General features: G+C 44.6%; 3 protein-coding genes across 8 annotated transcripts in view; 1 reads left to right on the forward strand and 2 right to left on the reverse strand.

Annotated features, from left to right (window-relative positions):
* Positions 1-20,182, forward strand: part of LOC130199356 (leucine-rich repeat-containing G-protein coupled receptor 6) — a 38,371-nt gene extending 18,189 nt beyond the window's left edge. The window contains exons 3-18 of one of the 3 annotated variants that reach the window (XM_056422779.1): positions 1,727-1,798; positions 3,803-3,874; positions 7,194-7,409; positions 7,584-7,655; positions 9,398-9,466; positions 9,912-9,983; positions 10,091-10,162; positions 10,516-10,584; positions 10,946-11,017; positions 11,348-11,413; positions 11,525-11,596; positions 12,021-12,092; positions 16,137-16,262; positions 17,031-17,185; positions 17,771-17,851; positions 17,952-20,182. In XM_056422779.1, the coding sequence (XP_056278754.1) occupies positions 1,727-1,798; positions 3,803-3,874; positions 7,194-7,409; positions 7,584-7,655; positions 9,398-9,466; positions 9,912-9,983; positions 10,091-10,162; positions 10,516-10,584; positions 10,946-11,017; positions 11,348-11,413; positions 11,525-11,596; positions 12,021-12,092; positions 16,137-16,262; positions 17,031-17,185; positions 17,771-17,851; positions 17,952-19,198 (2,605 nt within the window). In that variant the 3' untranslated portion in view covers positions 19,199-20,182. Of the gene's footprint in view, positions 1-1,726; positions 1,799-3,802; positions 3,875-7,193; positions 7,410-7,583; positions 7,656-9,397; positions 9,467-9,911; positions 9,984-10,090; positions 10,163-10,515; positions 10,585-10,945; positions 11,018-11,347; positions 11,414-11,524; positions 11,597-12,020; positions 12,093-16,136; positions 16,263-17,030; positions 17,186-17,770; positions 17,852-17,951 lie in introns of those variants that run through there. The other 2 variants (XM_056422780.1, XM_056422781.1) reach the window with 2 other exon arrangements.
* A 92-nt stretch (positions 20,183-20,274) lies between these two features.
* ube2t (ubiquitin-conjugating enzyme E2T (putative)) lies at positions 20,275-22,277 on the reverse strand. Its single transcript, XM_056422847.1, has 6 exons — positions 22,005-22,277; positions 21,830-21,899; positions 21,638-21,743; positions 21,425-21,523; positions 20,993-21,076; positions 20,275-20,603 (listed from the first exon to the last, which is right to left on the reverse strand). The coding sequence occupies exons 1-6, from the start codon at positions 22,111-22,113 to the stop codon at positions 20,490-20,492; spliced, it is 582 nt and encodes a 193-aa protein (XP_056278822.1). The 5' UTR covers positions 22,114-22,277; the 3' UTR covers positions 20,275-20,489.
* An 807-nt stretch (positions 22,278-23,084) lies between these two features.
* Positions 23,085-25,276, reverse strand: zgc:194242 (uncharacterized protein LOC100005854 homolog). 4 transcript variants are annotated; one of them, XM_056422835.1, is made up of 4 exons: positions 25,059-25,276; positions 24,047-24,303; positions 23,599-23,779; positions 23,085-23,429 (listed from the first exon to the last, which is right to left on the reverse strand). In XM_056422835.1, coding segments are annotated over exons 1-4 (636 nt in total). In that variant the 5' UTR covers positions 25,060-25,276; the 3' UTR covers positions 23,085-23,232. The 4 variants fall into 4 exon arrangements, with proteins under 4 accessions (XP_056278810.1, XP_056278812.1, XP_056278809.1 ...); XM_056422837.1 differs by lacking the exon at positions 25,059-25,276 and adding an exon at positions 25,014-25,028; XM_056422834.1 differs by lacking the exon at positions 25,059-25,276 and adding an exon at positions 24,447-25,004.
* Positions 25,277-25,398: the final 122 nt, after the last annotated feature.

Here is a 25,398-nt window from a genome sequence, read left to right on the forward strand (position 1 = left end):
ATAGAGAAAGGCTGGTTGGCAGTAGTAGTAGTATACACATCATACCATGGCCTTAACTACAATGTTTGTTTTCTAAAACTCTAAATTGCTGGCCCTGCTCATCCCCCCCCCCCAGCCCCACGGTCGACATTGGTGCTACCTATATATCTTTGTTTAGTCCAACGCGTCTGTAACTAATCATTGCATTTGAACAGGAACCCCCAAAAGAAGATACTTAGGGGTCTTAGCAGAAATGGGCTTAGATCTATTTTACTGGTGTAAGGAGGACCTCAGAAAGGTCTATAAAGTTAAAACAGTTACCTGTGGAAAAGTAGCTATCTTAATGGTCCCCGGTGACCAGCTTCTGCACGAGAGGACCCTGAAATGGCATTAAGGTAGCAGACCCCTTGAGGGACAACAAATGGGTAGTATACATGTTTCTTTAAGTGTGCTTTGTGACCTTTTCGAAAATATAACTTGAAATAGAAATGAATACTATACTTTGTGAGGTAAAAGAGCAGTAGTCACTGCAGACTTCCATGTCTTCCATGTCTGAAATTTGTAATAAGACCTCATGTGATATAGTCAAAGTCTATTTGAATGAGTTTTGACTGTGGTTTGAGAGGCATGACTAAATGGCACCAAGCTTGGATTAAGATCAGTCCCTTTTGTATCCTAGGATGCCAATGTGGGTATGCAGCTCCGAGCATGAGCGTGTGTGTGTCCTTGTGTTGATAAATAGAAGCTCTACTAGAGTTCTAAACTGGGCTGAGTGTGAGATTTGGCATGCACAAGAGGGGTTGTGTGGTTTGCCACCGCACAGTAATAAGACTGAGACATGTTGACATGAATATCATATGTCAGTGGGAGTTTGCTGGGAGCTCTCGTCCATTACCATCTGGATGATAGTGGCTTGGAAAGGCAGGCAAAGTGCTATATCAATATTTCAAAATTCTGGCACTGATGGAGCAACTCAGCCGGAGGCAGTCTGCATGAGATTGAAATGTCAGGCACATGTCATCTGTAGAGCAAAAGTGTGAGCAGGAACATGCCAATGAGTGACTTTTAACTTGTGTGTGTGTATTTAATAAAAGTGGGTGGTCTTGAGCTGTGAAGACCAAAAATGTGTTTAAACTGAGCTTCCAGCTCATGACCTTGAAAGTCACTCTGTAGGACTAAATGTTATTTATTTGGACATTTTATACACACTCACAAATGACCATTAGGTGCTGTGTTTGATAAACAAACTGATTGGATTGCTTATGTGAATGTGTGTGGTTTCTCTCCCTCGCTGTCCTCAAGGCCCCTCAGAACGTGCCCAATTTACCTCAAGGACATTGAAAATAGCACACACACACACATCCACACTGCACACATACACACACACACATACACACACACACTTGCATGCGCACAAGCAAATGTAGTGTCAGGATGCACTGGTTGACCCAAACTCTGTCTCATTCAGTTCAGTCTTTATTCACTCATCAGAACTCCCAGGATTGGTTAAGGTTTCAGGGTGTGCTTTGGGCCAAAGCAACCACATTGAAAGGGGATCAAATATTGTTATTTGCATACTGCCCCGGCAGTAACCCTGGAGCAGGAACTGAAGGATAAAGTGATACAGCTGAATCCAAAAAGCCAGAATAAAGCAAAACTTATAAATTTCTTTGTGTATGTGCTTACGTTTCCCTTTTCCCTTGTATCATTTGTTTTCCCTTTTTTGATCTGTGTGTTTCTCTCCTAGGCGTATCTCAGGGAATCAGCTGAGGTATATCTCAGTCCACGCTCTCCAGGGTCTCCACAACCTCAAAGTTCTGTGAGTAACTTTATCCAACCTCCCACCCTATCGCTCCCCGGTGGTTCGGTCCACATCCCAGGAGGGTTATTCCACTCTAGCATTGTGGGGTGATAAAGTTGTGCTCCTGCCTTGACTAAAACACACAGGCCACGCATCATTAGCTGTAGTTAAAGTGTATGGGCTGGTTCCCTCATTCCCAAACAAGCCCTGCTTCAGTTTAAGCAAGCACACACACACACACACACACACACACACACACACACACACACACACACACACACACACACACACACACACACACACACACACACACACACACACACACACACACACACACACACACACACACACACACACACACACACACACACACACACACACACACACACACACAGGTGTAATGCAGGGACCTCCCAGTTACACCACCCACCCAGATTACAGCAAGTGACCAAACAACTCACTTTAAAATGCCATTCAAAGCTGTTCTCTCAACACCATATTTCTCATAGTGTGTTCGTAGCTTTATGCTCCATGGCCACCAACTGTTGGTGCTGCAGGGATATTAAATCCAGAAAGAAATGCAAAGCAATAAAAACCCAGGCATTTTCTGCCCCCTCCATCTAATGATTTACTGCCATATTACTACTGGGTGAGAGACAAGAGTATTAAGGAGGTTTTCATGATCCTTGGAAACACAAGCCCTCTTAGACCCACACTGAGAAAGGTTTGAAAAGCTCTGCCACAGAATATAAATGTAGCGAGCAAATTGTGGTTTGTAATTTAAGGCAATCTGGGGGATTACCAGGCGCCCAAGTTGATCTACTTTCACCTTGTGTTGTGAAACTGATCGAGACAGAACGAGTGAACCAGCCATAATTCCTCAGCTATTATGTCATTACTGCAGAAGGACAAACATCTTCTGGACTCGTACATGTCTGAAAGTATTCATGCTTGGCATTATAACATCCTAGCAAACTTTGTACGGTCTCTTTGACCTCGACGCAGCTGAGCTGTTGGTTTCCTTCCTCGATATATGAGTTGAAATCAGGCTGTGTGACAAATAGACTGCTGACCTTGTGTAGGGTAACCGCAAGCTGACTTCCTGCTGACTCACACGCACACACACACACACACACACACACACACACACACACACACACACATGCACAATCACACACACACACACACACACACAAGCACAAGGTCATGAACCAAGAGTGCAAGCTTCCTCTCAGGAATTTTTTTGAAACAGGAAAAGGCTCAATTTGATGTATTTATCATGACATCATCGTCCCAGTGGAAACATTCCCTCGATCCCGAGCAGCATTTTATCTACACTGCGTCATCGATTGTACAGAATACTATTGTGAAATACACTACACTACAAAAGAAAGCGACACATTGAGTTCAGTAATAAAATATAGCAACGTATGCTCTTTACATCTTGAGAAACCCACTTACAGTATATCAAAATTAATTAAGAGATAATAAATAAGTCTGATACGAACTTGTCAGTCGAGGCACAAAGAAAAGATACGAGATTATTATAATAACTTTACCGCAAGCTGAGATGTTTAAATATTGTGACACAAGGCCTCACAGACTCACAAAGACGCACCACGATGCCACAAAGAGCTGAGAGCGACACACTGGAGCTACTTGTGAGCTAATGTCAGACTACTGGTCATGAAAAAAACCGTTAATGAATAAGGGGGCAAAAGAAAGAATAAGCAAGGGAGGGAGAGGAAAGAGAGAGGGATATTGTTTGCACGCCACTTCCTCCTCACGTTTTGCTCCATTCTTCTGAGAATGACATCAGCAGCCCACCCAAGGAGCTTCTCTTTCTCTTTTCTTCTACCCTTCATTCTCTGCTTCTCCTCAAGCTTTCACCGGCCCTTTCCTTTTTGTGTCAGATTTTCCTCATGATGGAATTATTTGTTCTGCTTGATGTACCCTCAAACACACTCTATCATTTATAGCGCTATTATATCTACAACTGAATAATCGGTTTGTGTCTTTCAGGATGATACAAAACAACCAATTGGAGAGACTTCCGGATGATGCTCCATGGGACCTACCCAATCTACTATCTCTGTGAGTCTCTCTCTCTCTCTTAAACACACACACGCACACACTCTCACACACACACACGCACACTCATTATGTGACTTTACCTCGTCTAGCAGGGATTGAAACATCCCGTGGCCACCCACCCACACAACTCAGTTGTGACCGCAGTGCAGGTCGAGAGTACTGCTAACATATTACAGACCGTACCCAATAGCTCTGCACTGTACTGCCTAACAGTAGGAGTCACAGCCCGACTGTGTCAGTGTAGTTCATGGTAGCATCTGGAAGCCATGAGGGAAACAGCAGACACTGCAGGCCAGGGAGAGCATCTCCAATGAGCTGTGAAACCACCCCATTTTCCATCAATTCCCCCTCTCTTCCTCGTCCGCTCCTCTCCTCCGTTCTTCTCCCACCACCCACACCGATATCCCCCTGGCTAATGAGAGTGTTTGGTGGCATAATTGTCTCATCTGTGGGGTCAGTGTGTGTATGTATGTGTGTGTGTGTGTGTGTGTGTGTGTGTGTGTGTGTGTGTTTGTTTGGGCGGAAGCATGTGGACCACCTCATTTGTAATTCCTCACCCCGACCCATTTCTCCCAACTTTGTACCGCACACATACTTGATATCCCTGCTTTCCAAATAAATAATTATTTGTAAATACCCATAAAGCCATTTCCTTCATCACACAGACACGTTCAAATTGCTGAAGTTGTCAAATTGGAGGGGCGTGCACATGAAACTCTACCACCTACAACGTTTCTCTGTCTGGTATTAGGCAGGCCTGCTCTCCATCAACACAGTCACCACGCCTGCACGCACACATGCCTGTTGCAATTATTACATAATTGCCTGACTGTTCGAGCTGACCGTGATCAATTTGCATAACCGTTAGAATCCAGCATGAGAGAATTTAGGTTCAATGTTACAAATGGGGCAGTAAATAGAAAGTGAGATCTAAATTAACAACATGGATTTATGTCTGATTGCAAAGCCAAACACAACAGCACAGCTGGGTGGCATGAAATTAACAAAAAACATAATAGCAATTATTTTTATGAGAATTAATCGTGAACTAAAATGTCATGATCCTTCGGGCAACCACTATGACCCAGGCTGTCCCTGTGTGAATGTTGAATTTTAGGATGATGTCTGTTTTCAGTCCATTCACTATGTTTGTGCACAAATGTGTGTGTGCGTGTGAGTGTGTGTGGTCTCTCAATTTCTTCACAGGGATGCTCTCAAGTAATGAAAACACACACACACACACGCATGCACGCACACACTACAGACACACACAGAGCCAGGTTATAGAGACGCACCTTGTCATTACAGTAATGATAAGCTGAGTGGAGAAAGATTACTGGAATAGCTTTGTGAAGTGAAGCTTGTTGGCGCCTCTCACTGACATAATTAACACAACAGGTAAAAAGAAAGAGAGAATAAAATGGATTCTAAATTTGTATAAATGTATAAAGAGGGCTTTCATCTCGCAAAAATCATGCTCTTATTCTCAAACACATATTCTTCTGTCAGCATCTAACTGAAGCAGAGTCAAGAAATGTGTCTCACTGTTTGGAACGTGCAATTACAACACACAATGTTGAGTGAAGCTGTTGTTTATTTATTAGGAGACAAGACAGTGTTTTGGGTCCCGACCCTCAGGTTAAGCAGCGTAATCACCACTGATGAGTTCCACAAGCCCCATAAATCAAAATATTCCAGTTTTTATCGATGTGACTCGATGGTAATGAAACATGCTCCTTCAAGTTCCCCGTTGTATAAAATGTTGGCCATCTGGAGAATTGAACTGGGAAGCACACACAGATCTCCTGGATCATTTAAGAGAACTTTCTCTTTCTGTCTCTCATGTAATCGTGCCTCAGACTTTGATGTGATGGACAGGAAATAGTTGCTGCTTTATTGGCTTCTGTGAAACATTCCTGGTTTTGTCTGGACCTTCTGGAGAGCTGGCAGGTCCACCCAGAGGAGCAATTATTATTTTGCCCTGGAGAACAAAACAGAAAGTTGAAGGGTCTTGCGTAGCTTTCATCCTGCGATTTGGGTCGGGGACAACCAATGTCGACAGTTGGAGTGCACAGGATGCACAAGGATGATGTTTAGCGCCGAAGAAAATGTGTGCTCAGGAAGTAGACAAGATGAAAATGTCTCAAGCTGCTTGTGTGTGTGTGTGCATACACACATGCATGTGTATTTGCATGTATGCCGGAGGGTGTTTCCCTGTGTGCCTGTGTGTGAGCATCTGCCAGTGTATACAGTTGTCACTCCTGATGGAAAATGTCCCTGGGGAGAGAAGCCAAGAGTTCAGAGTTCAAGTTCAGATTTCACTTTGATGATGCTGCTTGTTTGGTGAAGCTTCCGAGGGGTGAGGAGGCTGAGGAGGAGCTGGAGCACCACAATCAAAGAACCACGGCAGAACATTGAGACGGGAGGATGTTAGGAAGACGAACGAGAGTTAAGGAATGAGACGCAAAGGGGTTTGCAGCGGCCGGGAGTGCATCAAATGAAGATGTCGGAAACGAAATGCGAGTGTGAGAGGGGCCGGAGGGAGGAAAAGGAGATTAATGAATGAGTGTGAAGGGCCAAAGAAAGAAGAATAGCGAGAGGAAGTGGTCTCAGCTTGTCAACTCTGCCCAGAGGGGATCATTCATCACTATGGACAGTGTGTATGCATGTGTGTATTTACGGGGAGGGGGGGAGGGGTGTAACAGTCCACACTCGTTGCCTGTGGGTGGAGGACACAGAATGAAAGAGTGGACAAAGGTCTGTTAGGTTTAAAGAGATAAAAGCACGTGTGTGAAAGCATTTGTGAGTGTCCGGTGTTGTGTTTGTGTATGAGTGGTGGAGACGTCATAGACTGATGGCGACAGCGGGACTCCAATGGAAAGAATGAATGATGGAGGAACAGCTGAAGATGCGTCTGAAACTGTTCCTCTTTCCATCTTTCCGCCCTGTTCCAGGCATTGAGGGAAGTCTGCTCACACCAGATAATTAGCATGAGGTAGAATAAAACCGGCCCGTCATAACTGTTCCTACACGTTTGTGTTTTTCTCATCTTACATTTCATACATGTCTGTGCTGGTGAAGCTAGACATGGATTATTTAGCATGGGAATAAATCATAATGAGGAGCTTCTAATACCCTGAAGCAAAGATGAAAGACAGAGGATAAAAGATGTGTAATTCTCATAAAAGCCTTCATAAGCCAAAGTGTTTCATTGCCACGACATACAACCACTATTGCACACAAAAGCACGGTTGCAGATAAGCAAACATACTTAAACTTGGTGATTATCTTGCTGAGCTCAGTTCCTCTCACCCTGCAGGCGTCTGGATGCTAACCTGTTGTCTGAGGTTCCTGCTGGGGCCTTTAGGGGGGTTCGCTCCCTAAGACACCTGTGGTTGGACGACAACTCCCTCACAGAGATCCCGGGGACGGCCCTGGACTCTCTGCCCTCCCTGCAGGCCATGACACTGGCCCTCAACCAGATCACACACATCCCAGATTATGCATTCACCAACCTCACCGCCCTTGTCGTTCTGTAAGTGACATCATGATTTGTGTAGTTAAAACTCCCGAGTCTGGGTTTCTCAATTTTCCAGAGAAGATATGCATTCCGTTGACTTAGAACAGGTTGGTGGTGATTCCAGTGTGGAAACAATTTAGAGACCTTAATTGCTGATTTGTTGAAAAATATGTGTGGTTTTTTTCCCAGGCATCTCCATAACAACCACATCCAGAGCATGGGTGCGAGATGTTTTGAAGGTTTGCACAGTCTGGAGACACTGTGAGTATCACACACTCAATCACAGTTGGACACAGGTGCATGTGCACATGCTTTTTAGATAGATTATATTGCAATTTAAATTCAAGACATGTTCACTACTCACAAACACACACGTACACACACAAACAAACTCCTGAAATGAATTTTTTTAATAAATCTTATGTACCAAATGTGCCAAAATTAATAATGATAATGATGAAAACCATACCACCAAACCACCGTTCTCAAAACCATAACCAACAAATGAATGACAGGAATATGAAGATGAAATGTTTCTCTGATTATTTTGACGTAACATCCACACCTCTCAGTAATTGCTAAGCAGTGCTGAGGTCAAATATGGCTCAGCCTGGCTACAGTTGTTTGAGAGTGCGTGCCGTAGCTTTGAAAACTGGATTGAAACCACAGACTAATGTGAAAACCACAGGAAACTAACAGCCTTATGACAGAGGTACAGAAAGAAAGCGAGAGAAATTCACACAGTCAAACTGTGTCTCCTGCAACGTTCACGGTGGTCTGATGAAAACCGTTTCTGGCATGCTGCTTAACAACCTGTTGACATGTTAAAAAATAATGCGTTCCTTTTTATAGACATGTGTGTGGGCACATGCATGTGTGTGTGTGTTTATGTGTGTGTCTGTGTGTGTGTAGATAAGCAAGTATGTCTGCCTGTGCACTCAAAAGCGCATGTCCAGCTTAACACCCAACTTAAAAGCCATTATGAAATGTGAGGCTCCAGGGTGTAAGTCAGCAGAGCCCTGCTTAAGGGAATGAAGGAAAACTAAAGAATGAGAAAAACAGGGATGGAATTCTCTGGACCAGAATAGTGAGTGTTAAAGTGTTTGAGCCGTCAGCGGCGAGCAGAGATCGATGATTCAGCGGGATAAGATGACAGGTGTCATTGACGTGGGGTTTGCGCTGGTATGAGGGGTTAATCTCTCACAGCGGCTTCGCTTATGAGAAATATGAGAGACCATCTGCATGACCACAACCCTCCCCAACCCTTGTGTGCATTATAAAATCATTACTACGAGGAGCCGTCCAGGGGACTGCTGGAAAACAGAACTGCATGTGCAAACAAGACAGAGCGAACCCAGACAGACAGACATTTCGCAGCATCCACTGATACTTGGGGGGAAACAGAAATATATATCAAAGAGAGCTTTATCAAAGGCATTCACTTGAAACAAATAAAAATACATCCAGATGACCGTAACTCGGTGCTTTTATCTATTCTTTGACCTAGGGGTTAAGAATCTTCAAAAACAGCACGCATATCAAGGGACATGCTTTATTCAGGCAAAATGCATACTTTATATGCACAGATGTACACTTTTCCCATGTTCAGAAGCATATCTACAGTACATACTCAAGTACAGACAAAAATACAATTAAAAAAATAATTTTCCTGCCACCTGAGTATGTGCTGTGTCAACTAAATTGTAGCAATGATTGTTTTTATACAGCATTTCCTTGGTAACTAATTAGTGACAGACCTAAATAGTCAGGTCAGAGCAACAAAGGTCAAAGTTCAATTCCAAACCTCACACTCCACAGCTGTCAGTCGCTCAGAGTGGAGAGGAAATGGCTGTGCATACATATGCAATCAGGCAGACTTTCTCACATCCGGAAATACAGAATATGGTTAAATTAGGATTGCAGAGAAATAAAACCTCCATTATCGGACTTTATCTATATACTTTTTAAACAACATTGTTGATCTTATTGTCTCTCTCTCTTAGGGATTTAAACTACAATGACCTGCAGGAGTTCCCTGTGGCCATCAGGACACTGAGTAAGCTTCAGGAACTGTGAGTACATACACATACACACACACACACACACACACACATGCACATACACACACACACACACACACCTGCCTGACATGACTATCATGGTTGCGTTATCCCAAGTAATCCCGTTAAGTGATTTTAATGTGGCACTCGGATACAATCTCTCTCGCCCTAAGCAGGTGCTGGCTACACACCCACGCACTCAAACGCCTGCACATACACACAGACCATGTTTTCCCTCAGCTTCAGCAGATGTTGCACACTGTGCATATGCGACACAGATGCAGCATATGTGTGCGTGTTTACATCTCATTTATCCAAAAATGTTTTTCAGCTGTGCACTGGCAGGTGCAACATGAGGACAAACGACTTGCCTCTCGGTCTTCTAAACTCACACACATTCACAAAATCTAAAAGATATTGATAATCTCTCTCATTAACGATGTTTTTATATTTGCAGGGGCTTTCATAACAACAATATCAAAGCCATCCCTGAGAGGGCTTTCGTGGGAAACCCTCATCTTCAAACCATGTGAGCTCAATGCCGCTTAATGCTGCTATTGTATTAAATAAACATTCCTAAACACAAAGTAATCAAAATATGTCATACATAATTTTCCCTTTCTTTCTTTCCTGCAGTCATTTCTATGAAAACCCCATCCAGTTTGTGGGGAAGTCTGCTTTCCAGTTCTTACCTAAGTTGCACACACTGTGAGTATGCAGTCAGTAGGAACCATTCCAGTGAGTTAGCCCAAACACTGTTTAAAATCATCCTCAGTCCCTGAGAGTTGAATGGACATGTGTAATGGCCGACAGAATGATGTTGTGTTCGTGTATTGCCGTGCTGATGTGGTAAGAGCGAGTGTGTTGTAAGAACATGTTGAATGGTGTGACTTATGATGTCTTTTGAGACAGACAAAACAGCCTGTGTTGATGTTGGAGGTAAGGTTTGATGGCTAAAATGAGCTGTTAGACAAAGTGTGTGTGTGTGTGTGTGTGTGTGTGTGTGTGTGTGTGTGCGAGAGAGATTTTTTTTCTGACACTCTTTTCCCTTGTTACTGCAGTTCTCTTAATGGGGCAACCCAGATTCAAGAGTTTCCTGATTTGAAAGGAACGACCAGCCTGGAAATTTTGTAAGTGTCTCCTTTGTCCCCACAATCACACGTGTGGAATGATTTCATCTTGTGTGGATTTATCACACACAATAGCAAATAATTAGAAAAGACAGAGATACAATCCTAAGAGTCCAAATACATGAGGGAAAAAGAGGATAAAGATAAGCAGAAATTTAAAAAAAAGAGTGAATATGTAAGTTTTAGGATTCTAGGAGAAAGGGACGGTACAGGACATTCAGACACGGGGTAAACTAGTTATGCAAGCCAGTGACAGGTTTGGCGAACCTAAACAGCTTTCTGTCTGACCAAGTGAGACTCACAGAGCCGTTCGCTTGCTTGCACTTCAACAATGATCAGAGGATTCTCCTTTTCTCGACAGGACGCTGACTCGGGCCGGTCTCTCAGTTCTCCCTTTGGATCTGTGTGAGCAGCTGCCTCGCCTCAGAGTGTTGTGAGTACACACACACACACACACATGGGAGGGAGGGGCGTGAGAGGTATAAAAACTGAGACACAAAACCCAACTGTGGAGAGTTGTGCCACCAAGCAATCATTTGTACGATCACTGTGCTATGAAATCCAACCAACCCCCACCCACCACCCACCACACACACACACACACACACACACACACACACACCCCAGACATTACCGTCCTGCTATATTGCCTTGCTCACAGAGCCGACTGTTAACTCAAATAATCCTGTCACCCCCATAATTTCCCACGCTATAAATCCACAGCTGGTCACTGTGGTTATATGTGCTTTGTGAATTGTTGTAGGGAGCTGTCTTACAACCAGATTGAAGATCTGCCCAGTTTTTACCACTGCTCTGCACTGCAAGAGATGTGAGTTCAACACCCAACATAATTGCAGACACGATGCAGAAATCAACAACTGTTTACCTGGACTCTTACCAATATTCCCATGGCCACCAACTGTGTATTTTTTCCTAACAGAGGGCTTCAGCATAACCAAATCAAGAGGATAGAGTCAAGCACCTTCCAGCAGCTCACCTCTCTCAGAGCACTGTAAGTCAACCTGAGTCAATACTGTTCAAATACATCGTCCAGATCAGTTACCAACACCGAGCGGTCCCAAGATATCTGAGGCTTCAACAGATGATTAACAGGAAAGGAAATATGCAAAACAAAACATAATTCTTAACAACCAAATGTTCCTCAAAGCTTTTTTCCTTGTTAATTACATGATAGTTTAACCTAAAAAAGTCTGTGGTAAGAAAATCACTAGTATTACTCGTAGGATGAGATGTTTTAAGTAGACATTGCCTGGTTCATTTCAAGAGGTCCAAAGCCAAAAAGGTTGGGAAGCAACAGGGTCGAACTATGGAGACTTATGACTTATTACTGACATCTAGTGGTGATGGAGATGCACTATTCCTGGTGTAAATACAATTCCTTTCTGTCCCTTTAACTTTACTTTGACTTGTTTCAGTGATCTGAGCTGTAATGTGATCGAGTGGATCCACCTGGATGCCTTTGCCTCACTTCACTCGTTGATCAAACTGTGAGTAAACACATCGTATACATTTCAATCACGAAGACTCTTCTCCACTTCTTTCCTCTGGTCCTTAACCATTGTGTTGCCTTCGGGTCATTTTGACCCGATTCAATATTTAACCCTCCTGTCGCCTTCGGGTCAATTTGACCCGATTCAATGTTTAATGTCGGTGTTCTTTCGGGAGTCAACAAACAAACATAAAGTACCTCACACTTAAACTTGGAAAACAATATTAATTCTAATAATTTTCTGGAGATTTTAATAGCTGGGGTCATATTGACCTCAAGGGTAAAATATGTTAGTAAATATAAAGGTAACAGGAGGGTTAAACATTGAATCGGGTCATATTGACCCGAAGGCGACAGGAGGGTGAAACATTGAATCGGGTCAAATTGACCCGAAGGCAACACAAGGGTTAAGAAGTGTCAATCTCCTCCCCTAGAAAGCATGCCAAATGTGTGCATCTTAAATTAAAGTGAAGCTGTGTGTTCGCCTTCGCCTTATACAAACACCCCATACTTGACTGTGTGTGACGCAGAAAACATGTTGTCTTTGGCTCAGTCTAAAGAGAACACTGATATGCAATTATTGTTTGAAAAGCCCTTCAGTGGGGCCAGGATATTCATCTCAGGTCATGCCAATACAAACTGCTTCATTGTGTAAAATATGCGCAGCTAAACAAGCAGATACAATACATCTGACAGGAAGTGTTACCTAGAGGGAATCTGATAGAGCAAGAGACAAGGATGATGGCGCGGCTGTGTCCAGACGCCGTCGAGGTAGCTCCGCGGAGATTGTGCGCTCTTTTAGTTTTTGTGTTTTTTTTAAATATTTTCTTTGCCACAAACACATCGGCACTAACAGCATACGACCGCAGCACACTTTTGGACATAAACTTTTGCGCAAAACAAGGGTTTTTGTCCACTTTTTCCATCGATCCAGCGTGGCCGGCGGAGATTGTACGAGCGAACCACAACAACAACAGTGGAGCCGCTACTACGGGAGACGACGAAAACATCGAGGGAAACGGAGCGAATTCGAACAGACTGAGAGTTCAAGCCCACCGTCCACCTCTGCCCAGCATCCTTCTTGCTAACGTCCAGTCTCTGGAAAATAAGATGGATGATGTTAGGGCAAGGATCAGATTCCAACGGGACATGAGGGACTGTAACATCTTTTGTCTGACGGAAACATGGCTGACCCCGCTGGTGCCGGATCGAGTTATATGCCCAACCGAGTCCTTCTCTGTTTTCCGTGCAGACAGAACGGAAGAGTCTGGTAAATCTAAGGGTGGAGGGGTTTGCTTCATGACTAACAACAAGTGGTGCGACCCCAAGGACATTAAGACTCTTTCTCGTTCCTGCTCGCGAACCTGGAACATCTGACGATCTCATGCCGTCCATTCTACCTTCCCGGGAGTTCAGCTCGGTCATCACCACAGCCGCTACATACCACCACAAGCGGACACCGACGTAGCACTATCGGACCTACATGATGTGTTATGTCGGCATCAGAACAAGTATCCCGACGCGGCTGTGGTGGTGGCTGGGGACTTTAATAGGGCAAACCTAAAAAAAGTCATGCCGAACTTTCACCAGCACATTACGTGTGCTACCAGAGGGGAAAGAACGTTGGACCACTGCTATACGCCATTCAAGAGAGGCTACAAGGCTGTCTCTCTCCCTCCGTTCGGCAAATCGGACCATGCCGCCATTTTCTTGCTTCCGGAGTACCGGCAAAAGATCGCGCGGGAAGCGGTAGTGACGAGGAACGTAAAGCGGTGGTCTGACCAATCAGAGGCTGAGCTACAGGACGCTCTGCGTGTCGCTGACTGGGACATGATACAATCCAGTTCCAGTGACGCCAGCGAGTTTATGGAAGTAGCAATGAGCCTCATAGCAACGCTTAGCGGACACCATCGTCCCCACGGTAAAAGTTAGGGTCTTTCCTAACCAAAAGCCGTGGGTTGATAGATCCATCCGTGAAGCTGTGAACGCCCGTCATGCTGCCTATAACTCCGGTCTTGTATCCGGCAACATGGACGAGTACAAGGCAGCGGTCTATGGACTGAGGAGGGCGGTGAAGAAGGCCAAGAGGAGGTACCGAGACAGAGTGGAATCACAGATGGAGCAGCGCGACACCAGGCGCCTATGGCAGGGGCTACGGACTATCACAGACTACCAGAGCAGACCCCGCGCTATGGTGAGTGCCGACGCATCCCTAGCGGACGACCTGAACTCATTTTATGCACGGTTTGAGGCTAGCAACAACAGCGCTAGCTCGCCGCTAACAACAACACCGTTAAGCGTAGCCGAGGTGAGTTCTACCGCTGGGGATGAACACACACTCTGTGACCGAGCACAGTGTGAGGAGGGCTCTGTTGAGGGTGAACACCAGGAAAGCTGCAGGTCCAGATGGCATATCTGGGCGAGTACTGAAGACCTGTGCTAACCAGCTAGCTCCAGTGTTCACCACAATATTCAACCTCTCCCTGGCTGAGTCCGTGGTCCCCGCCTGCTTCAAGAGATCCACTATTGTCCCTGTGCCCAATAATGCTTCTCCAGCATGTATGAATGACTACCGACCGGTGGCCCTCACCTCGGTGGTCATGAAATGCTTTGAGAGGCTGATAAAGGACTACATCTGCGCCTTCCTCCCTTCCTCCATGGACCCGCTGCAGTTTGCTTATCGCCCAAACAGATCCACGGATGATGCTGTCTCCCAGGTACTGCACACCACACTCTCTCATCTGGACAGCCAGAGGGGGGGCTATGTGAGACTGCTGTTCATTGATTATAGTTCAGCTTTCAACACCATAGTCCCTCCAGACTGGCCGGCAAGTTGATTGAGCTGGGACTGAACACCCCTGTGTGCTTGGATCCTGGACTTCCTGACCGCCAGGCCACAGGTGGTCAGGGTGGGCAGACACACCTCCAAACCCCTCACCCTGAACACAGGATCCCCAGGGTTGCGTCCTCAGCCCCTTCTGTACTCCCTGTACACACATGACTGTGTGGCCAGGTTCAGCTCCAACACCATCATCAATTATGCGGATGACACAGTGGTGGTGGGCCTGATCTCCGACAACGACGAGAAGGCCTACCTGGAGGAAGTTGCTGATCTGTCACTCTGGTGCCGGGACAACAGCCTCATCATGAATGTCACCAAAACTAAGGAGCTGATTGTGGACTTTAGGAGGGTACAACAACAGAGGACGTACTCACCACTGGGGATTAACGGGACTACTGTGGAGAGGGTGAGCGGGTATAAATACCTGGGAGTCCACATCACCGAGGATCTGACATGGTCAACGAACACAGACACTCTGGTGAGAAAGGCAAGGCAGCGCCTCTACCACCTCAGGCAGCTGAGGAAATTTAAAGTTTCCCAGAGGATCCTTCAGTCCTTCTACTCTGGAGCTGTAGAGAGCGTCCTGACAGGAAGCATCACAGCCTGGTTTGGCAACTGCTCCGCTCAGGACAGGAAGGCTCTGCAGAGAGTAGTGCGTTCGGCTGAACGCACTATTGGAACTACACTGCCCACCCTGCAGGACTTGTACACCAGGAGGTGCAGAACCAGAGCCGGCAGGATCATGAAGGATCCTCACCACCCCAACAACAGACTGTTTCAGCTGCTGCGGTCAGGCAGGCGCCTCCGTAGTCACGCTGCAAGAACAGAGAGACTGAGACGGAGTTTCTTTCCTCAGGCCATCAGGACTGTGAACTCCGACCTCACCAGGACCCCCACATAGACCCACACAACTGCCCCTCTTAGGCACACACACACACACACACACACACTTACTGTAAATATTGTGTTGTTTTTTATTGTAAATAGTGTGTACTTGTTGCCCTTGCACATTCCTGCTGAGCATTGCCACTTTCATTTCACTGCACACCCTGTGTGTGTATGTGACAAATAAAAACATCTTGAATCTTGACCCTCGGCAATATGTGAAATGAAAACACATTTTGTAAGGACTGACTTGGCCTCACCTGACACTAACCCTCTTCTCTTTCTTTCATAATTTCTATTCCATATTTATCTCAGGGACCTGACGGAGAACCGTCTCAGCTCAGTGCCTGTTGCAGGTTTAGGGGGTCTCACCCATCTCAAGCTGAGGGGGAACACGGAACTATATGAGTCCTTCAGTCCTGATTACTTCCCCCGCATGAGGTAAAAAACACACACACACACACACACACACACACACACACACACACACACACACACATACATACACCTCCTAATGCTTCTTTATATTTTTGTTTCTTATCAGAAACTTACGTAACGTGACTACTCACCCAGGTGTGTAACCTGTGGCTGTAAAGAACAATTTATCACTTCCCATCCCTCCAATTATCCCTCCTCTAAAAATGTTCTTCAATATACAAAAGCCGTCATGCATGGTTGACAATGAACTAATTACAGTGTATCCCTGCAAGCCATTCTTGAACTAAACTTCCACAAAGAGGAAGCAGCAAGTTAATTCTTGTTTCTAAGATCCCCAAAGGCCTGGAAAGGTGCAGTGAAAATGGAGAAAGAGTTTCAAAGATATAGGAGATGGCAGGTGATCAAGTGTCAATGTCATTACTGTCGATCATCATCCAAAACACAACTCCTGCGAGAGCCATTCAAACACACTGTATATGAACACTAAATATTGGCGTACAACCATCCATAACAACCTCAGAAACATGTCCCTATAGATTATGGGTCATTTAGCCGTATTTTTTCTATGTAATCAACAGATTCATAATCACTTGGGGACACTTTAAAGTATTACAGTGAATATCCAATATTGCATGAAAAAGTTAAGCGAGTAATGCTCCCGCTCACATCCAAATCAATATGTGCACCTTTCTTTGTGCACTTGTTAAACCATCTGCTGTAGCTTTGTTTTTCTTGGTCAAGTGTCAATACTGTTCCATCTGTTGGTTGCAGGGTAATAGAGATGCCTTATGCCTACCAGTGCTGCGTGTATGGTTCCTGTGACAGCTACAAGCCAGCCGGCCAATGGGACACAGAGCAGAGCAACCCTGACGAGGACATACACAGGAGGACCGTGGCTATGTACCCTATCCACGCTGACACGCACTGTGAGAAAGCACTCCCTTACAACGTCTGTGTGAGCACATATGCAGTACACCACACCACACACGCGCACACCTGGGACATAGGGGTAAAATTAAAGACAGGAATCTGAGGCCATATGTGTGGGCGCATTGCCAAATTTTTGACACAAGCCCACTTGAAACATGTCAGTGCCTCGCTGAAACCACAGCTAAATGACGGCTGACACACACTTACACTGGAGTAGTCGGGAATTAAATATAAGCCGAAATTAAGTTGAAATGAAAACCATTATACCGACACCATTAAAACCAAAAATCAACAAGTGTGTGGTACATCAAAAGATACAATAACAAAAGATGATTAAACCATGACGTATCACCGCTTAAAATGTATTCACCTGAAATTGTGGAGTCATGTCAAGTGCCCATTATTTCTACAAATAATCTTGTTTATTTCATTGCAAAAGAATGTTGAATCATCTCCTTTAGTGCACCAACCCCGTGATGCCAGTACCACACACAAACTAACTGTGCTGTGTATATGTCCATATGCAGAATATGCTGTCATAAAACTCGACACTAACTAACCCGGACAATGCTTTATTCCAGATGACCCTGACCTGGAGGAGTTCCAACTGGAAATAGAGGAATCCAAACTACAAACCAGTGTCCAATGCACACCAACTCCAGGTAACTGATATCACACCTTCAGTGCTGGTCAGGCTGTTATCAATTGTCTTGCACATAGCTTTGTGACTACAGTGTAAAGAAATGCATTTGTGTGTTGCAGGTCCTTTCCGCCCTTGTGACTCTCTGTTGGGCAGCTGGCTGGTCCGTGTGGGCTTGTGGTCCATCTCCTTGGTGTCTCTTCTGGGGAACTCCCTGCTGCTGCTCTCCCTCTTCGGCTCACCCAGCTACCTGTCACCGCTCCGCTTCACTGTGGCCTGCATGGGGGCTTCCAACCTGCTCACGGGTGTGTGCACATGCACTCTGGCCCTTGTGGATGCTTTAACCTTGGGAGAGTTTGGTCACCACGGTGCCCGCTGGGAGGGGGGTCCTGGCTGCCAGGCAACGGGATGGGTCTGGGTGTTTGCGTCTCAAGCAAGCGTGTTGCTGCTGACTCTGGCAGCTGTGCAGTGTGGCGTGAGCGTGACATGTGCCCGTGCGTATGGGAAGTCCCCATCCCTTGGGAGTGTGCGCACATGTGCACTTTTCTGCCTAACTCTCTCCCTCACTCTTGCATCTCTCCCACTGGTAGGAGTTGGGGAGTACGGGTCCTCTCCTTTCTGCCTTCCCTCCCCTCTGCCACCCCCGTCCTCTCGACTACCATCCTCCCTGGGCTTTCCCTTGACGCTTATTATGATGAACACCCTGTGCTTGCTCATAGTCACAGGCTCATACATTCGCCTTTACTGGGAGTTACTTAGGGGAGAGTGTGAGGGCTTATGGGACTGTGCTATGATTAAACACGTTGCCTGGCTGATATTTACTAACGGCCTCCTATATGTACCCGTAGCTTTTCTCTCCCTCTGCTCCCTGCTGGGTCTCTTATCGCTTGGCGAAGAAGTACTAAAATCAGTTCTCCTGCTTCTCCAGCCCCTGCCTGCCTGCCTCAACCCCCTCCTCTTTCTACTTTTCACACGAGACCACACCCAGTTCTTCTTTTGGCCTCACCCTAAAGCGCGTCCACAGCTACGCCGGGACCCCACACTGGACTCGCTGGTTTCTGTGGAGACAGAAAAAAGCTCCTGCTCCGATTCGTCCTCACGGGTGTCACTTGCTGACGCTGACGCCCTTTACAGTGGAGGGTCCTCTCTCGAACCACAACTGGATCGAATCAGGTTCTCCCACTGCTCCACTACTTCCTCTGTTCCTCTAATTCCTTGCCAGATTCCCACAGCCAGAGATAGAGACAGGGTGACAGGAGGGAGCCTAAACGATGAGGAATGCCTCAAGAGTTTAGATCAAGATGTGATTCATAACACTTGCCCCCTGTATCACTCATCCATGAGTGCCTCTCTTGCTTCTCATCCGTGAGCCTCCAAGCTAGCTGGGACACTATGGAGACAAAAAGGACCACCATTGGACAGCAAGACCCTCTCTGGGTTATCAATCATCAAGAACCTCAGCATGTGTCCGTAGAGACTGTAGAGTACTCTAGAGACGTCTTTGAGAACACAACACAGTGCCTCTGAAAATGGAGAGTGCAACTAAAGGTTCCCTTCAAAGTAAAGACGATTAAAAGGAAACACCCCACGACAACATGTCTGTTCAAATAAAAGGACAATTTCAGACACTCCCCAGTGGACTGCTTGAGTCATGGACTTGCATGACAAAAAGAAAGCTCAAACAAAAGCTGTTAACTACATGGAAAATCTACGCATCAGACAAATCAATGGCTAAGCCAGAGGGAATTAAGGTAGAGCCAGTAGAAATGTAAGTGTACATGTTGTTTTCTGAAATGTGATCATGAGACATGCAGCTTAGAGGTTACAGATTGGTTGGTGGTATTTTAAATATAAGTTCTATGCTATTGCTAAGGTCTGCTTCAAAGAAAGGGAGTCACAACAGGATTTTTTTTAACCAGACTAAGCTACTGTTTTTCATTCATAGAAATGTTAGTCAGATATTTCTTTGCAACTGTGTAATAGCCGTTATGAGAATGTTATTTCTTTTGTGGGAGCAAAATGCAAAAGCTTCATACGGTTTCCATGATTCTCTCAAATATGCAAATGTGCCCAATATGAGGCAAGCAGTTATACAGACTGAATGGAATGTAGCTATCTTTCTACAGAGTAGGCTAGAAATATGTACATACAAAGTAACTACCTCTGAACTAGCATGGTATTGACTCACGTTTGTCTCCCTTTTTATATGACAAACAGCAAATATATAATTTTATATATTAAGAAATAAATCCTTAGTTTGTAAAAAAACAAAAAACTTGCTATTTAGGATGTACATACTTTTTATACAACTGGTATGCATATGTTTGAATAAAATAATTATCTTCATACTGTATATACTATCAACCACTCCGCTTATGCCATTACTGTGAAAGACACATGCTCACAACAAAAACAATCTGTAATGCATGAAATGAGTTCAATCAATTAGTGTTAAAATGAACTTTATTATCACAAGACAAAGATACAAATGTATACATATAAATATGTGGCTATTTCTGGATTGCATAACAATACATATATAGTGAAAATAAGTAGGTATTGGCAGTCAATTAAAAATATTACTCTTTACAAGCAGGTGGATAAGGAATGTTTGCTCTGGAAAGGAGACCTGTGTGTGGCTCTGACAAGCGAGATGGAAACTATACAGTTTTCTTTGGTGGCTCCGCTGCCTCCTGGTCCAACTCAAAAGCCTCTCTTTTGCGGGATGAAGCTTTCTGAACTGGAGTATTGTCTTTGTTGTCCTTCAAGACTCCCTGAACAGAGACAATTACAAACTATTTTAGACAATGACACCACATTGCCAATATATGCTCCCCCACATCCACAAACTGAAAATTGTGAATTGTGGAGGTCACATTTGAATAAAAATTACAGTCGGCATCACTATGTTGTAAGTCACTATTCAGTTCGTAGAAAACATTCTATTGAGGGACAACAGCATCACCTAGTGGGCGACATAGAACCAATACCATGTTGGACAGTTATGGACAGTGCTGCGGAGCAAGTGACACACATGTCACCTACTAAGAACAATGGCACCTACCCAAGGTCAGTACATAATGTAATTAAAAACGTGAAAGAGGAACCATGTACAACAGTAAATAAATTACACCTGCTTCACCAATAAATCTGAAAGACTTACCATGTTCTTCTGAATAGCATGTTCTTGTGTCCACTTCCTGGCTTTCTCCATGAACAGCTGTTTGTTGTATTTAAACTCTGATGACTGCATACAAAAAAATTGCCCGTCTCTTTAAATGTGTTCACAACGGAGATACGCAATAGCTCACAGTACGCAAAATACAAATGCCCTAATGTGAAATTTAAAAACCGCAAGAGGCTGTATTTATGTGAAAAGTAGTAGAAGTGTTTCAGACTGAAATACAAACAAGTTATTTTGCCATTTAACAAAACCTCTGGCTAAAAAAGAAAAGACTACTCTACTGTCACATATACATTAGTATTAGAATGTTCACAAAACAAATAAAACAATGACAGTGTGATTGAGTTTTAAAATGATGTTACTCTACCAGATAGTATGACAGCTGTGTATAACATATTATGTGTGACTCACTATATCAGCCATGAGTGGATCATCTGGATTGGGCTCAGTCATGAGGAGCTGAATTAAGGTGAGGACTGTGGAGATGTTTAGGGATGGCCTCCAGGCCCCCTTAGTAATAAACACAAAAACAAACAATACAAATCTGACCGCAGACAAACAAAACCAGATGACAGACGTAAATTTATAACAGCTTTGTGGGTTTTTTTGGTGATAAAATCCAACCTTTGGTGGGAGTTTGAGGGCATCGTGGCAGATACGCCCTGAATTGTCGATGTTTGGGTGGTAGATGGGGGTCAAAAATCGCATTTTGGGAGGTTCAAACGGGTACCTACAAGAGGAAAACAGCAGGACAGGTGTTTATAACATCAACATGGGGAGAGGGAACACACAGATGCTTACGTTGAGAAAACGTACCTATCTGGGACATTAATCTCCAAGGAGAAGAGTCCACCTTCATATGGAGTATCGGTTCCGCCCACTATCTCTGTTCGTAAACAATAAGACACGATCAGGTAGCTGGAAGACATACTGAGCTCGTCATGTGTACGTGGTGACTTGTTGTACGTGCTGAATGCTTGAGAACACGTACGTGCCCGGAGATCGTCTGTCCGCTCCTCGGTCTGCCAGCATGTGATCCCGGGAGGGGGCTCGGTGCTCAACATCTGAAGCTCGCGCTTCAAACGCGAAGCCTTCTGCATTTTGCTCAGTTCAATCAGGACTTATTTGAGGAATCCAACAACCACACCGTAGTCACACAAATCTGTTATTTACTCGATATTAAAACCCAATAAATTATTGTAATCCGGTTTCAAGCGCTGAAGTTCCGACTCAACAGGCGTTATTATAGCTCGTCTGTTTTGGATTTCCCTCCTTTGCTTCTTCTTCTTCTTCTTCTTCTTCTTCTTCTTCTTCTTCTTCTTCGGTTTCTCGGCGGTTGGCGCTGCTTTAGCGCCACCAGCAGGACTGGAGTGTGGGAGGAGGGACCATGCAGGGGGAATAAATACAGAGGTCTTGCCTGCTGTCCCCCTATTCAATTCAATTCAATTCAGTTTATTTGCATAGCCCAATTTCACAAATTACAAATTTGTCTCGGAGTGCTTTACAATCTGTACACATAGACATCCCTGCCCCAAAACCTCACATCGGATCAGGAAAAACTCCCAAATAACCCTTCAGGGGGATAAAAGGGAAGAAACCTTCAGGAGAGCAACAGAGGAGGATCCCTCTCCAGGATGGACAGGTGCAATAGATGTCATGTGTACAGAAGGACAGATTTAGTATGAATAGTTTATAGTAGGCATATTCCACGATGGAGACCTCCACGATCCATCAGGCAGATGGCGGTAGAGAGGAATGGGCGGAGTCTCAACAGTGGGCGGAGTTTATAATAATAATAATAAAAAATATGGTTAAGACCATAAGTCTATTCTCAGACGGTTGATGATGTTTTCTTCCCTTTGTTTCAAGCCCAGCGTCCTCCCAGCATGTATATTATGTAGATGTTTTCCAGTTTCATTATAATACCAAAACCCTAATCATATTGATTGTGCAAATATCCTCATGAATATAGTGGCGTTAGTTTTGGATTATAAAACTTGTAGATCTACAAGCTTAATTCTGACTGTTTGTTTGGCTTGATTAAAGCCATTTGTTAGTCAAGATACATTCCTGATGATGTATTTGTTTATTACAAAACATTATAACATTCCGATCTTCAAAAAGTATAACTTGACTCATAAATGTATACATACAAATCCTACTAATCACAAAAGTGGTTAGACTGCACACAATCTCACACTTGCAGTTTGGTTTAAATCTCATTTTGAGGCAGAAGCATAGATAGCCTGAACAGTAATGTGTTTGTGCCGTCTGTCTTCCATCCTGACATCAGTGAAGCCAGTGTCTCTCAGAGCTGCCATGTAGGCCTCTGGCCGCCAGTTCTCCCCTGGCAACACTTGCTTTGCTGCGATAGCAGCAATGCTTGACAGCCTCAGCACGGCCACCATCACACCGCCTGGGTGGGTTCAGGAGAGAAGCATAAAAAAAGACAGTGATTGCTTAGAAAGTCAAAACTAGGAGTCATGTGCAAATCACTAGACATTCTAAGACATATTTTATTTTGAACAACAAATATGCTTAAAAGTTGCACATTTGTTGGTCTTACTGACAACATCATGTTCTACCTGGTTTCATTACACGGTGTATCTCCGTGGCTCCCTTCCTGAGATCAGGCCAGAAGTAGTAGCAGTTACAATGAAATACTCTATCCACAAGGCTGTCTGCCAGAGGCATTTTCGCGACATCACAGTGGTGTAGAGTCACTTTCCCACTGGCTACACATGCCTTCAATCGCTCACTTGCCATCTGTACAGAACAGAAAGAGAGAAATGTTCTACTTTTCCAAATGTGAGTAATGTCAGCCCCCTAAAAATAGGCTACAATACAGTCCCAGACTAGCGACCCAGCTGATGTTCTCCCAGCTTGTGTTTGTTGTGTTCCTTACAGAAAGGCTTACAGTGGGTGTGTGGCTAGGCATGATAGAAGACAGTTCGTAACAATCTTCAAGGTATATGTGTGATAAAGAAACTAATTTAAATACTTTATTCCACTCTGTCAGAATTTATACTTCACCTGATGCATGTATGCTGAGTAATCCACCCCTATTAGCCAGCCTGTGGGCTCTGTGAGCAGTTTGGCTGCTGACTGCAGACCCAGACCAGGGCCGTGACCCAGCTCCAGCACTGTGTCCCCAGGTTGGATCCCACACAGCTGCACAGCACTCTCTTCAAGAATGTGGTTGAACACTTGGAGGTACCTACTGACCAGCCACCCTGCCACTGTACGTGTCGGGTGGCCCAACTGTTTCCCTATTTTTTCAGCCCACATCACTAGAACAAAATTACAAACAAAGTTGTAGACAGGTGGTTACAAAACTATTTCAGAGATTAACAAGCACAAAATACAATGCAAATCATTGTAACTTGCATGGCCAGTGACCCCATGTTGCTTGCACAGTTTGTGTTGTTAGCACCTTCAGCCATCGCCATGTTGAGAGCCTCATCCACACCTCAAAAACAAGCCGCAATGTAACGTCATGCAAGCAAGGTGCTGGAAGTCGTCTTATAAATCCACCATGTTGAGAGGCACAGCACTGTGAATACTGGTAGTTCTATTGTGGCGAGTGAGCAGTAAGGCGTCAATGGGAGTGTAAGTGACAGCAAACAGGAGTATTATGCAGTTTGCTGCAGCAGAATACTAAATGTTCTGTGGACAGACACAGAGGTGCACTCACATGACTGAACACAATACCTCTCACCAGGTGTACGCTAAACAGGGATTATGATGAAATGCTTTACTACACATAATACTTAAATTACTTCCATTCTGTGGTATTTAAAAAAGCGGAAGTGACTCCCTTGACAAAATTTCCATTTGACGACATCGGTTACTGTCAGTCTGCCCAGTGCAGTCCTGGTATCGGTGCTCCTGTGCCCCCAGAGGCTAATAGACCATGTTATGCATGTTCTGGTCTTTACTTAAATGTTGCTGATACAACTTGTATTAAATGGCGGTTTTGAATACTTATTCTGCCGCTTACCTAGTGTGTTGCTTAACAGTGTGGTCCTCCTGTCTATGTACTCACTTGTTGGTGTGTTTGTCTTCTTCCTGTTTATCTGTGAGAGGAGGTGGAGCTCCGACGACTAGTTACGCTTCATTGGCGCATGCGCAGCTCTATCCTGTAATTTGACATTAACTTATACTCGCGCAGTTTTGTAATCACTCTTAACACAATCCTTTTTCATCCAGAGATCCAAATCCCGAAAGCAATTTTTTTCGTATACTTAATTTATATTGAATGCAATGTATACAATGTCTGCAACGCGCCTCTAAATATGCTGCTGAATTGCACTATTATCAAGTGCAGTCAACTGTTGTTGTAAATGTCCTCCGCCAATGATTCCTTCAATCAGACTATTTTGCGC

Source organism: Pseudoliparis swirei, chromosome 9 (genome assembly GCF_029220125.1).
Source record: "Pseudoliparis swirei isolate HS2019 ecotype Mariana Trench chromosome 9, NWPU_hadal_v1, whole genome shotgun sequence".
Classification (NCBI taxonomy): Eukaryota; Metazoa; Chordata; class Actinopteri; order Perciformes; family Liparidae; genus Pseudoliparis; species Pseudoliparis swirei.

What these genes read in the sequence shown, in the direction of transcription:
- ube2t (XM_056422847.1), bottom strand. Translation starts at nt 22,113, where the DNA reads ATGCAGAAGGCTTCGCGTTTGAAGCGCGAGCTTCAGATGTTGAGCACC. An exon ending in ATCCACTCATGGCTGATATA is followed by an intron (nt 21,077 to 21,424) that starts GTGAGTCACACA and finishes TTTTGTATGCAG; the next exon opens with TCATCAGAGTTTAAATACAA. An exon ending in ATGCTATTCAGAAGAACATG is followed by an intron (nt 20,604 to 20,992) that starts GTAAGTCTTTCA and finishes GTCTCTGTTCAG; the next exon opens with GGAGTCTTGAAGGACAACAA.
- zgc:194242 (XM_056422833.1), bottom strand. Translation starts at nt 24,476, where the DNA reads ATGAGGCTCTCAACATGGCGATGGCTGAAGGTGCTAACAACACAAACT. An exon ending in AACATGGGGTCACTGGCCAT is followed by an intron (nt 24,304 to 24,400) that starts GCAAGTTACAAT and finishes ATTTTGTTCTAG; the next exon opens with TGATGTGGGCTGAAAAAATA. An exon ending in ACACCGTGTAATGAAACCAG is followed by an intron (nt 23,430 to 23,598) that starts GTAGAACATGAT and finishes GAACCCACCCAG; the next exon opens with GCGGTGTGATGGTGGCCGTG.